The sequence below is a fragment of the Lotus japonicus genome, chromosome 1 (genome assembly GCF_012489685.1).
Source record: "Lotus japonicus ecotype B-129 chromosome 1, LjGifu_v1.2".
NCBI lineage: Eukaryota > Viridiplantae > Streptophyta > Magnoliopsida > Fabales > Fabaceae > Lotus > Lotus japonicus.
Window position 1 is genome coordinate 103,958,652 of NC_080041.1, and position 14,909 is coordinate 103,973,560.

Sequence of the window (14,909 nt, forward strand, 5' to 3'; positions counted from 1 at the left end):
AGAGTGTTAAAACATTTTTTTAAAGAAAAAACTTGGTCATATAATATTAAAGAACCTAATAATAATTTTTTTTGCATTTTTTATTTCTTTCAATATTAAGGAACCTCATAAATATAAGTCTCATAAAATTAAAATTAAAACAACTACTGCAAAGTAAACGCTCAACTTTTTTTTTTTTTACATCGGAAAGATACACTCGCCAGGAATCGAATCCTGAACCTCACTCTACCCAACCCATATGTCTCACAACTCCAACCACTTGAGCTATCCTACGGGGATCTCAAATTTGTTTTCTAACCCTACAGAAACACCAAAAAGAAGTTTTACAAATTTACCAGATATAAAAGCATGGTTAGTGGCACAGATTCCCCTGTAAAAAATGTAACTGAATTATGGAGCTTAGTTGGGACGGACAGTAGTAATAACAAAACTCAAATATAAAATTACAAGGGACTGAGGGACAGTAGTAAGAACAAAATTCAAATATAAAATTACAAGTATCCACCCAATAAAACGAAAATTACAGCTCTATTGGCGCAATGGCAACATTCAAACAAAAACCTATGTCAGAAGCTTCCAAATCCCATAAAGGATGGGGATATTCATATTCCTGTGCAGCTCTACCGGAACATATATCTTGTTTCTTGTTTATAACATGTTTGTATCAACTTATTTTTTCCTCATGATCAATTTACCACCTAAAGTTACTCACATGAGCTTTCTCCTGAAATTGATTTAGGCTTTAGAATTAATTGTAAAAGAAATTCCAAACATACAGTTGGTCATGTCTAGACATGCTGCTACAAGATGATGGAGAAACTGTTGTTGATATTTTCATTTTCACAACATAACAAATACATGAGGGTTCCTATCTGCCCATAATGAACTTCTAGAAATAGTGTGGTAAGAATTTTGCATCAGTGCAGGGTTTAGATTTCAGATCTAAATATAGCTTGGATTACATCATATGACATATATCATTCGGTTCTCTTTGTCCTTTAGTTTGTGCCTATGACATAAAAGTATTAGAATAGGTTATAGTAAAGTTCCTGAAAATCCAAGTTCACAATGAGATGAGTGCTATTTAAATATGAAATAGAAATAGACTATGTATTTATATACCATAACAAACACAGGCCTTTCTAGATTTGGATTTTTTCAATTTGAATATAGCATCTGATAATAGGACAATGATTCAGTGGCAGATAAACTACCAAAGAAAACTCCAAATTTCTAAACACATCAGTTTAAAATTTGATCCCTATGGATATTCTGATTGATTATTCCATGAAGCTGAGTACATATATATATACAAGAGTTTAGGGATAGCTAAATAAGGAAAAGATCTATCCTAATAAAAGATAAAATATACTAAATATATTTATTCCCTATTTATTTTATCTACATATCTCAACACTCCCCCTCAAGTTGGAGCATATAAATCGTATGCATCCAGTTTGTCACATATATATTTTATCCGGGGACCTCGTAAAGACTTGGTAAAAATATCAGCCAGCTGATCTTGAGAGCAAACAGAAGAAGTCTTGATAGTACCACAAAGAATCTTCTCCCTAATAAAATGACAATCAACTTCTATATGTTTTGTTCGTTCATGAAAAACCGGATTAGAAGAAAGATGTAAAGCTGACTGATTGTCACATACTAAGTTCATAGGAGTAATCGCACAAAACTTCAACTCCTGAAGTAAGTGCTTCAACCACAAGAGCTCACACGTAGTATGAGCCATAGCACGATACTCAGCTTCGGTGCTTGATCTAGCAACAACACTTTGTTTCTTACTCTTCCAAGAGATGAGATTTCCACCAATAAAAACACAATAACCAGAGGTGGATCTCCTATCACCTGCATCACCTGCCCAATCCGCATTTGAATATCCAGTAATACTAGTATGACCTCTATCAGTATAAACAAGACCTTTTCCAGGCGACCCTTTTATGTATTGAAGTATCCGAATAACAGCCTGCCAATGACTCTTACAAGGAGAGTTTAAAAACTGACTGACAACACTAACAGAGAATGATATATCAGGCCTGGTCATTGTGAGATAATTCAACTTTCCTACTAACCTCCTATATCTTCCTGGATCAGAATAAGGCTCCCCCTGGTTAGGCAGAAGCTTCACATTAGGGTCCATAGGAGTATCCGCAGGCTTGCAGTTAAGAAGGCCTGTTTCTTCCAAAATATCAAGCGCATACTTTCTTTGACAAATAGCAATGCCAGACTTTGACTGAGCTACCTCAATCCCAAGAAAGTAATGCAAAGATCCAAGATCCTTAGTCTGAAAATGCTGAAACAGGTGCTGCTTAAGAGCTTGTATGCCCTCTTGGTCATCACCGGTGATTACAATATCATCCACATAGACAACAAGATAAATGAACGTCTTTGAGGATGAACACCTAAAGAAGACTGAGTGATCCGCTTCACAACGAACTAACCCAAACTGCTGAATAACATTGCTGAAACGGCCAAACCAAGCTCGGGGTGATTGTTTCAGACCATACAGAGACTTTTGCAATTTACAAACTAGTCCTGACTCCCCCTGAGCAATAAACCCCGGTGGTTGCTCCATATAGATCTCTTCTTCCAAATCACCATGTAAGAAAGCATTTTTAATATCCAGCTGAAACAAGGGCCAATGTCGCATAGCAGCCATGGCCAAAAATAAACGGACAGATGCCATCTTTGCAACTGGTGAAAAAGTATCACTATAATCCAAGCCATAAACCTGAGTGTACCCTTTGGCAACAAGACGAGCCTTCAATCGATCAATATGTCCATCAGGGCCTACTTTAACATTAAAGACCCAACGACACCCAACAATAGATTTCCCTGCAGGAAGAGGAACAAGCTCCCATGTATTATTAGACTCTAAAGCTGTCATCTCGTCAATCATCGCTTGACGCCAACCTTTGTGAGATAGGGCCTCCTGTATAGTCTTAGGTACAATAATGGAAGATATGGTAGAAACAAAAGCGTAGTATGCAGGGGACAAGCGATGATATGAGAGAAAATTATAAATAGGATGGGGATTACGAGTAGAACGACTACCTTTCCGAAGGGCAATGGGCAAGTCAACAGGATCCGAAGCAGGAGAGGAGGCTGGATGAGGAACCAAATCACATGTCTCATTTCCTGCAGAAACTGAGTCGTGGGGCTCATCCGTTACAGTACGTCGTGGGCGACGCTCATAAGTAATGCGATAACGAGACATATCAGGAGCTGGCGCTGATGGAGTGGAAGTGTCTGCTTGAGGAGTAACGACCGAAGATGGTGACATAGACACTTGAGGAACAGGTAAAACCACAGGAAAGATATCTAGATCAGATTGTTGACCAGTTGTAACAAAGTAAGGTGTATCTTCAAAGAACGTGACATCTGCAGAAGTGTAGAACTTATGTGTGGATGGAGAGTAACACTTATACCCTTTTTGAACACGAGAGTAACCTAAAAAGACACATTTGACAGCCCGAGCAGACATCTTATCACGACCTGGTGAAAGATCATGAACAAAGCAAGTACAACCAAAGACACGAGGCAGAACACAAAATGAAGATTCCCTAGGATACAACATGGAATGAGGAATCTGATTACCCAAAACAGATGATGGCATCCGATTTATCAAATATCCTGCAGTCAAAACAGCTTCACCCCAAAACTTTAAAGGTGCATTAGCATTGATCAATAAAGTACGAGCCGTATCCACAATATGTCTATGTTTTCTCTCAGCTACCCCATTTTGTTGGGGTGTATGTGGACAACTAGACTGATGTATAATGCCATGAGACTTCATAAAAGAGTTAAAGGAATCAGAAAAATACTCTTTAGCATTATCACTTCGCAGAACACGAATTTTCTTATCAAATTGAGTTTCAATTTCATGACAAAAATTTTGAAAGATACTAAACAACTCAGATCTATCTTTCATTAAAAATATCCAAGTACACCTGGAGAAATCATCAATAAAACTGACATAATACCTATATCCTAAGATAGAAGAAACACGACTTGGACCCCAAACATCAGAATGAATGACATCAAATGGATGTAGGGCCCTTTTATTGACACTACTAGGAAAAGACGACCTAACATGCTTCCCAAGCTGACATGACTCGCATTCCAAAGACTCTAACTGCGACAAGTAAGGCACCATCTTCTTTAATTTGTCCAAACTCGGATGTCCCAGACGACGATGAAGTAAACTCGGAGACTCAGCAGCAGCCGCACAAATTGCAGAAGATGGTTGTTGTAGATAATAGAGACCATGTGATTCAGATCCTGCTCCAATCATCCGTCCCGTACTCCGGTCCTGTATAAAGAAGGAATCAGAGGTAAAAGTTATGGCACAACCTAATGATTTGGTTAATTTACTGATAGAAATAAGATTAAAAGCACATCCCGGAACTAATAGAACAGAACTCAAAGGTAGTGTAGGAAGAGGAGATGTCTGCCCAACACCGGTGGCTTGTACTTTCGAGCCATTTGCAAGGGTAACATGGTGTGTAGTTTTGGGTGAAGATAAGTTAGAGAAAAAGGAAGGATTACCAGTGAGATGATCTGAGGCACCGGAATCCAAAACCCAGGATCCAACAGGTGTAGAATGAGAGTAACAAACTGTAGAATTACCGGTTTGAGCAACAGTTGCTGACGAAGATGATCGTTGAGCGCCCTTCAGCTGGAGATATTCCTTGTACTCATCAGCTGAGAATGAGTGGTTCTTTGCACCATCAGATTCAACCTTGGACTCCATAGACTGTGCGACATTAGCAGTTTTGTCTGGAAACCCAACTAGAGAGTAACAACGATCCTGTGTGTGTCCATCCCTCTTACAGTAAGAACAATGGAGATTTCCTCTACCTCCTCTTCCACGTCCACCACCTTTACGACCACGACCTCGACCCCCTAACTCAAAAGAATTTGATATGAGAGCAGAGGAATCAGAGGCTGTATGAGATTCAAGTCTAGCTGAAGTGGCAGATGAAGGAACACGAAGTAAACGATTAATAAGCTCCTCCGCTGTAGGAATATTGGGATTAGTAAGGGTCTGGTTTCGAACAGATTCCAGATCCTTATGGAGACCATGCAAAACAAACACCATGAACATATTGTCAAGTTTCTCCAGCACCTTCTTCAAATCGTCATTAACCAGCATTGACTTCAGCTCCACAATGGTAGATTGTGCCTTATTCAGGTAAGACGGCAAATTAAGATCAGTCATCTGGAGATTTGCCAAATTACGTACTGAATCATACAACCGCTGAATATCATTAGCATAGATGTCCTGTGCCTTTTTCCACACATCATAACATGTTTTGTAGGGACGAAAGTGAACAATCAGTCTAGGTTCAATTGCCTGGTATAATAAAGAAACAAGTTGATAATCAGCCTTCTCCCATTCCTTCTTCTCAGAAGCATCAATATCAGCACACTTTTTAGTAAGGTGCTCGGACAAACCTTGACCCAAAAACCAGATCTCAACAGCATTGGACCAATCTAGATAATTTGCCTCATTCAACTTCTCAGAAGTGATAACAGGAGTCCCAGAAAAAGCAAATGAGATGAGACTCTTCTTCTCACCCTTGGGAGACTTATCCTTCAGCAAATCCTCCATGAAGAAAAAGAACAAACAGAGACAGGGAAAACAACCGCAACCAAACAAATCCAAACACACTTCAAACGAAAGGCTCACTGACTGGAACAGGCCAAAAAACAGAAACAAGAGACCTCAAACACAGAAACGAACCACAGAAGAGGAATCCTGGAATAAAAACAAGCAAACCCAGAAAAATTGTCAGCGGCGACCGGCGGCGACGGCAGCGGCTGGCGGTGGCGGCTGATCACGACACAGTGGTGGCAGCAGCGGACTATGGTAGCAGCAGCCAACAGCAGTGGTGGCGGCCGGTGGTTGCTTCCGGAATTCTAACTGGTAAAAATAAGGGTTAGCCTACGATGGCTGAAACCCTAAACTAAACTAGTAAACCAGAGGGAGACTTGAATCAGAAAGCTCTGGTACCAACTTGAATGAAATATTCTGATTGATTATTCCATGAAGCTGAGTACATATATATATACAAGAGTTTAGGGATAGCTAAATAAGGAAAAGATCTATCCTAATAAAAGATAAAATATACTAAATATATTTATTCCCTATTTATTTTATCTACATATCTCAACATATACCATAACAAACACAGGCCTTTCTAGATTTGGATTTTTTCAATTTGAATATAGCATCTGATAATAGGACAATGATTCAGTGGCAGATAAACTACCAAAGAAAACTCCAAATTTCTAAACACATCAGTTTAAAATTTGATCCCTATGGATCTGTACTCAGTAAAAAAAAAACTAGACATACATCAATGTACTTCCTATAAGACTTATTTCAGATGAAACACAATGGTGCCACAAAACTTTCTATCCCATCAAACAAAAGAAAGCAAGCAACGCCCTAAGACTGTTGTCCTTTATTGTTTCTAAGCTCAAAGCATTAAGTTACTAAATAGAATTACAGCTAACAATGCTGCAAATTTTAACCCGCCGCGAATACCAGTAATAAATACTAGAAAAATTACAATAAGGATATAGTTTCCCTTCAAGCTCCATGGCTCTCTGCAGTTAACCAAAGTTGATTTATGCTTTGCCATTGGCCCCTGCTCCAGCAGGGTTAAGCTCATCCCAAGCTTCAATCCAAGTGACCATGGCATCTGCCAACTTGTCAAAGTAAGGATCAATCTTGGTAAGTTTTTCCTTGACTTGCTTGGCTAGCTCAATGTAGCACTTTTGAACAGTGGTAGCTTCTTTTGGGAGAACAGCGCTCTGGAAGAATGGGATAATGTCTTCTTGCCAGAATATGCCTTTGTACTCTTTCCTCAAGTTTACAAATGGGTTGCTTGCCTTGCTGTGATAGATGTAGGGAAGACCAGTCTTGATTCCCAATCCCAAGTGATCACAGATTACCTGAACAATCAATCATTAAAACATCTCAATTAATTTCATTCAAGTCATGCCCATAAAATATAACTATTACTGCATGTTTGTTTCTCCTTTTGCACCAACGCAAAACAAACGTGATTTGACAGAGCCAACGCATAAGTGGAGAAGCAGGATTTTGTAGCATTGATTTCAATGTGGATCGACATTGAGTTCAATGGAATTATATGTGTGTTTGTATTTTCATTAAACTCAATGTTGATCGACATTTGAATCAACATGGCGAAATCTTGCTACACTGTTGATGCGTTGGGATGTGTGTTTTCCTGTTTGCGAAACTGGCACATAGTTGTTTCGCAGAGAATTGGGATGAAAAGCCGAGAACGAACCTTGCAGCACCAGCCAGCCCACATGTCGTCGTAGCGTCCAATAGGCTGACCATCACCCATGAGACCAAAGTACATTGCTGGTCCTATCAGCTCACGATCGAATGCCAAGTTCATTCCACACATGGGAAACAAAGTGCCCTTTGGTATGGTCATAACCATATCCACATACCTTAAGCATAACAATCACAAGACTTAGAATCAAACCGACATAAAAGCTACTCGTTTTTGAATTTGTTCACAGATCCAAAAAATTACAAACAATGACAACTAGTACCTAGTGTTCCTCTCAAGAGGCTTCACAAGCTGAGTAGGAGCATCATAGTCTGGGATGTTGAGCCACAGACCATGAGAAGCTGCAGTTGGCACACCTTCACGGAGACTGAAGGGGTACCCGCGAACAAAATCTGCACCTTCGCGATAAGGTTCATACAGGGTGTTGAAAAAGTAAGGTGTGGATGGGCAGAGAAGGTTCTTTATATGCTGCTCCAATGCATTAATCTTTTTCCCAGATGGATCATTGGCAACCTAAACCAAAACAAAAAACTAGAATGTTATCACAAGAATTAGATCAAGAATCCTAGAACGTTAAATAAAAGTAGCAAGAAATATGCATCAATGAATCCTATAATGCATTGATATACGCCAAACAAGATCAACAAATAAAACCAATGTCAGCAGCAGAAATGGCTAGAGGAACACACATAGCCCCATCAATTGCAAATGATCCCAATCTATATCACATTGTTATCACCAGCTACGGACACTAAATCTAACAAAAGTTAAATCCAACAATGGTTGAGTTGATGTATGGATACACAATGTAAAATCACAATGAGGCCAAAATCATGGTGGACAGTCACAAAAGCTCAAGGAAAGTTGCTTCTGTTCACCGTGATCTTGGCTTCACTGGGAAGAGTGAAAAAGATGAATTGACACATCATTGCAGACAAATGTGTCATTACACTTACTTACACAACCAATTTTCAAGACAATGGCTAGCTTTCAAATCACTAGTTTTCACAGGAACAAACTGATCATATTTTGTTTCTAACAGATTGTAAAGGCAAAACCAAGATCTGAATCATGCAATGGCCACATAATAGAAGCACATTCACACTAAAAAACAAAAGCAGAGAAATTAAACAGAGCAAGATCCAAAATTTACACGTTTCAGAACAGATCAACTCTGTAAACCGAATTCACAACCAAATTCAAAAAACCCACATCAAGATCTAACATAAAACAGAGGAAAAACAGAACCCACATTGCAAAATAATTGAAAGAGATGAAACTTACAAAGCAATCATCATCAATGGTGTAGATGTACTTCTTCTTAGACACCATGTAACCAAAGCAGCGGCATGCAGAGTCCTTGAAGGAAATGCAATTGGCCTTAGGACCCAGAATCCTGTTAATGTCATTGCGATTGTAGAGCTCATAATCAAAGCCATCAGGGACATGGATTGTCTTCGAAGGATCACCATCCTGCACAATGATCATGTGGTAAGGCTGAAAGAATGGCCTCCACATCTCCAAGAAATCGAGGTTCCTTATGGTGGGGATCACAATGTCAAGCTCATCTTTCAACAATGGTGTCGGTGACACAGAAGAAGCCATGGTGGTAGAGAGAAAGTTTCACAGAATCACAATGAGAGAGAGAGAGAGAGAGAGAGAGAGAGAAGAGTGTGTGAGATTTGAAGAGGAAGGAGAGGGAGTATGTATAGGGAGAAATGTGTGGCACGTGCGAGAGCGATGATGTCGGCACGAGTGAGGGGAATGACAGGGAGACGTGTCTGAATGTTTAAGGTAAGGAGACCTCTTCAACTCTTCCAAACGTTGGTGGTATTGTCTTGCCGTACAATGTGGTGAAAACTCAAACACAAATCACAAATTAAAGAGAGGTTTATGATTTTCCTAAAAATGTTGATTAGGAAAATGAAAGTTAACAATATTTATTAAATTATAGTATACTTGTGTTTTAACGGTTTGTGATGGGTTTCATATGTCACAAGACTACAATTACTCAGCTTGGAGGATTTTGAAGAAAGATAAGAACTCGTTTATTTTTCACACTTCAAATTTGGTTAGAAAATCAGCACAATTATTATCCAATCCTTTGTCCTTCGTAGACTTCACAATCTTCACCCAACGAACGAATGGGATCCTTGATATGATGATTATTGAGTGTTTGAATATTTCATTTTATAATTATTTCTATGTTCAAATTTAAAATTAAAATAGAACTATAAAACCTAGCTTTTCCAACACAATTAATTACGTGATTTGGTATTTTAATTTTATAACGTCACTTTATAATTAATATTCTTAAATTGAATTCTATTTAAAATTAATTATGACAACATTAATTCAAACACCGTTATGTCACTCATTCCCCTTCCTCTCCACAATGCAAATGAATTTTTTAGATGCAATTAAGTGATGCCATTTTCTTGAGCTTCATCAAAACGCTAATATATATATTTACTTATTTATTTCTTATCAAACATTTGAAGTGAAACGTATCGATATTAATTAATTTTTAAATACCTAAAGAAGAAACTAACAAAAAAGAAACGGTATCGAAAATATCTGAAAATTGTCTTTTTCCATAATACGAAGAATTGAATTTTTGCATTATGGTATGGTCAAAGCGGTAGCTGCAAAAAGAGCCAAACTTTTCCATCTTTGAAAGTGATTTATTTCAGACTCTATTAGCTACTTTTTCCTTTCCCTTTCTTTCAATTCAATGTGCACTACAAGCAAACTAGTCAGATTTGTTTGTGATGAGTGATGACTGTGCCTACCCCCTTCTTACGCGGCGAAGACTGCTCCGAACCATCTTCAACTTCTCTTTTTCCTTCAAGATTGGAAAAAGGTGAGTTGATTTAATTCAAGAAGATTAGTGAAAAATAAAAATATAAGGGTAGAAACTATAGGTGGAAATAAGTCAGTTCAGTCTTTGCACCTGCATTGTAAAAAAAAATCTGAACTTTAAAAAAATTAATTAAAATAATATGCTATATTTATGTATACTATTAATAAAAATAATATTATATAAATATACCGACCTATTAAGGTAAATATATTTTTTTATAACTTAGACACATTGATTAAGACTGACTTTTTTAATATACGAATCACGAATAATTATTTGTTCACACCTCAAAATGAGGTGGAAGGAGGTGGAGGAGAGAGATAGGAAGAAAAGAAAAAATAAGAGAAAGAAAGTATAAGATGTGATAGATGATAAAATGAGAGAGATAGAAATAAAAATATGTGAAAATGAAGTGTATAAAAAATGAGGTGTGTGTATATCATTGTTGACGAATCACGTCAAACTATGTCTTGGATGAGGGGAACCCTAACATGCTGCATGACTTATTTCCACTCGTAGTAGAAAATGAGCAAAATCAATCCACAAAGAACTTTACTGCTTGTCAATGGTTACAAATTGATTGTTGATTGTTACAAACGAGAATGCAAGAATGGGTACGTGATAATACATTAATACTATTTTATGTTTTTGGTAACACTAGTTTATGTAACAAGCGAAAAGTGTTACATAAAATGCATCAGATAAAGAGTTTGTTTTAGGTGACACAATTTTTCACAATACTAAATATTATAAGTGTTCCTTACTTTATAACAATATCGGTTATTACTTAATAGTTGTTGCAAATTTCATACAAATTGTTACATTTTTCATAGTATTGCCGCTTTAGAGTACGAAAAACTGTTGTTAAAGAACATTGAAACATGAAACCATAAAAAAAAAATTATGTGTAAAATTTAGAAAACATTTTTCGTGTTTATGACTACAGTTTTAAACTGTTGCAAATAATTTCTTATAAATGATTTTTTTTTTCCACATATGTAAATCTTAGAATAACCACACAAGAGAATGAACTCTTTCAATTCATATCATTATGTGTTTACTTGGCCCATGGATGACATTATGTAAGTATGTCGTGCAACATATCAAAATATTAATGGTAGACATACCATTATATAGAAAAACAAATCAAAAATTAAATCAAATGTTATTTGAAGTTTTGAACTAATGATGTACAATAAAGATCGGTAAACACTTAAGGGGTAAACTATTAGAGAGTGATGAGAAGAGATGAGAGATAAATGATAAATGTAATATATGATATGATGTAATTGGATGAAAAAGATGTGAACAAGAGGATTTGAACACACCATCAATGAAAATGTGAGAGTTAAACCCAAAATGTAAGACTAGTTGTGCCAATGCAAATTGGCTTTGTTAAATATTCCTTAAACATAGTTTTATTTTGTGATGATTCTTAACTCTTACACCACTATGACCATGGTTAAAAATTGCCACGTTACGGCTAAATTATTTCTTCGAAAATTGTATGTTTATATGTCCTTTTCAAATAATAAAAGAGAATCACAATTGGAATGGTCAGAACTCAGAAGAGTCTACCAAATTTTGATTTACAATACCAGCAGAACGCATAGAAGGGGTCAGGGGGTGAGGTGACTTGTGGATTCAAGTTTTGAGTGTTTTGATGCGGAGGGAATAGCGGATCAAAAGGAAAGGGAACTGGAAAGCGTATGCAATTAGCAAGTTACACGTTCGTTCCCATTTCTCTCGCTCGTGTTCCCCTTTGCGTTAATTGCTGGAATATGTTTGGTATCAAAACAGAGCTAACAATTCCTACTCTACTCATTCACGTAGGTCTTCATATTTGAATATGTTTCTTTGGGTTGTTATTATTACCATCCCAACACCTCAATTCACATTCCCTACTTTTTAACAGGCACGGCTCAGAATCATTGTATCAGAGCTAGAATTGAGACACGTCGAGTCATTAAGACACACATAATATTTATGCTTTAAGAGCAATGTCTTGTGCAGAGACTTCCAAGATCTAAGGCTCGCCCAAGTAAAGAAAGCCTTAGTTTAGAATTGTTTTATTAGACGATAGAATAGAGACACGGTGAGCCATTAAGACACTCTTAGCCTTCATACTTCAAGTACAGTGTCTTGTGGACTGGCCAGAGGCTTCCCAAAACCAAGAGCTCACAAGAGAAACATAAGATAACAGACTTAAAGAAAGGCCTTTTTAGCCGCCATTGTGTGGTCAATTGGGCCCCTCATATCTCTAGGGGGATTTTTATGTAAGGAGGCGAGTCATCCCCCTTCATTATAAGAATGACTCGTCCATGTTCTTTTACCTTGAGCATTCATCGTCGAGATTTAGGGCCCACCTATGTACATGATCCACTTAGGTGTTTCTTACGGTGTGTGAGGACTCTTTGGTTGCATTTGTATGAGTCCCAAAGGTCCATTAAGGAATTAGGCCTAGGGTTTACATCTTTACTACTATAAAAAGAAAATGTTCACTTGTAATCGACATGTTCGCTTGATTTTATACAAATGCGGCTAGATCTTTAGGAATTCTTACTTTTGTTTGGGTTCTGGCTTTGTTAGCTTCTTGTTTTACTCCACATGAACATATATCGATATTTAAATTATAGTACGTTAACATAAGATGTAACCATAATCTCGCAGCAATTAGTTGTACAGATTTAAGCCAACATGTTTATAAGACAATTTCAAGGTTTCTTCTAAGCAACCGTAATCTTAGAAGTCTTACTTAAAAACTTCATCAAGGGACTACTGCCTCGAGTATGACTCTAACCACACATCTAAATACATGTTTGGTCATTCACTTACATATTTATTGATTTATTGTTCTTCTATAAATTTAAGCTTCTCTCTCTGCTCTCATACTGACTTCAGCGTCAGAGTGTCTTTGTAGATATCTCTTTCAGTGGTGTCAACAACGCACCACCGTGCCGAAGATAATTGTTTCTTGACAACCGATAATAGCATTCACTTTTCTCCATCATTTCAAAACTATACATGTGGTTTAATGAATTAAATGATAAAAGTTACACTCCCGATTCGTGTACGTCATAACAGTAACACCACCCATATACACCCTTTTTTTTAAATGTTTTTGTATCACATGAGACCACATACACATCTGTTATTTTCTCTCTTCTCTTTCTATGTTTAGGTGCGTATAAAAGAAGGTACAAAATATTTATAATCTTTATTAAGTACGTAAAATTTTATTAAGTGGTTCATCCAATCTATATTTACAGTGAATGGAGAATTTATGTAACATGAACCATGATTTATTCACACCTCCATTTCATTTATACTCCACTTTTTATTTATTTTTTTTCTCTTTCAATTAATTAATCAATCACATTTCTTCTTTTTCTCTATTTTCTACCGATATTTTTCTTTTCAAAACCTCAATCACACTTCGAAGGAATTCAAAGAAAGTGTGAATGGAAGTATGGAACTTTATCCATCTAGCATATGGACAGAGCAAGTACTATTCAACTCAATCTTTGTCTTACTCGACGAGAAAATTAGTTTCCACAATTATATGGTCCATTCGCACTGCTTGCATATCTCTATGGTCTATAACCTACTAGGTCGCGTTTATTCCATAATGATCAATTTTTGTTTGACATGTGGAAGAATAGTTCACATGAACCTGCGTAATGGAAACGGAGTTGAACTTGAACTTGCCTCCTTTCTTGGCGGACACTGATATGCTAGCTCAACTACAATCCGATAGCAGACACATTTGGTAGGCAGAGCATCTGCATGTGCGTGGAAAATTGGGCAAAAACCATATTATGGTCATTTAATGAGTTAGGCAATTTGTGAGTCTAAGTGGCATTAGCCATTAGCCCCAGGCCAAAAAATACATCTTGCAAGTTTCTTAAAATCATTTTGTCAAGGCATCAAGCGCATAGATCAACCAACACCATCGAGGTTGTTCAATTTTAAACAAATATCTCGTATTTAATTTTTTGTAAATGTGTGACATTAATTAATTAAAGAGAGTTTTATCATTTATAAAGGTTCTACCGACTCAAATATGATTGCCTCAGTGAAATATACACGTGGTTAAATAAAAAATAATATTGCTAATGAGATTTATCTAACTTTGTGTTTTTTTTCTTTCAAAGATATATGCTTAGATTGAACACTCAAAAGATTGTCTAAAAATGCTTACATCACGTGGGACTAACAAAGAATCGTACAACAATGGAGATAAATAAGAGAACCTTACAAACTCACTTAAGTTGATACATCCATCTAATACATGAAGTAAAAATCTTAAAAACCATACAATAATCCTAAACCTCCGAAGACCAACTCCTTCTCAGCTTAGAGTGTGTAGTACTGCAAACGTAAATGAGTTTTTATCTCAATTCATTTTTTGCATGCCATCCATGGATATATTTATATATATCCAACAATTTTTGTATTCCATTAATACGCATGCACGGACACAAAAATATGTTTCAGAGCCCAACATATATAGTAAACACAATAAATGGGTCAATACATTTTTACTTTTTATAGTATAGCGCCAAAAATAATGTTAAGCTTGGGTACCAATTAAAACTTAAAAGAGCTCAAAAGGCCCAAGTTTTTTTTTTTTATAGAAATGAACCAAAAGAAAAAGGCATTGAGAAGAAAAAAACACAATGGAGAGATCTAGG

General features: G+C 36.7%; 1 protein-coding gene across 1 annotated transcript; it reads right to left on the bottom strand.

Moving 5' to 3' along the window:
• Positions 1 to 6,215: 6,215 nt before the first annotated feature.
• Positions 6,216 to 9,031, bottom strand: LOC130728646 (probable UDP-arabinopyranose mutase 2). Its single transcript, XM_057580172.1, has 4 exons — positions 8,637 to 9,031; positions 7,615 to 7,865; positions 7,341 to 7,509; positions 6,216 to 6,978 (listed from the first exon to the last, which is right to left on the bottom strand). Exons 1-4 carry the CDS (start codon positions 8,955 to 8,957, stop codon positions 6,652 to 6,654), a joined length of 1,068 nt encoding a protein of 355 aa, XP_057436155.1. The 5' UTR covers positions 8,958 to 9,031; the 3' UTR covers positions 6,216 to 6,651.
• Between the last annotated feature and the right edge of the window lie 5,878 nt (positions 9,032 to 14,909).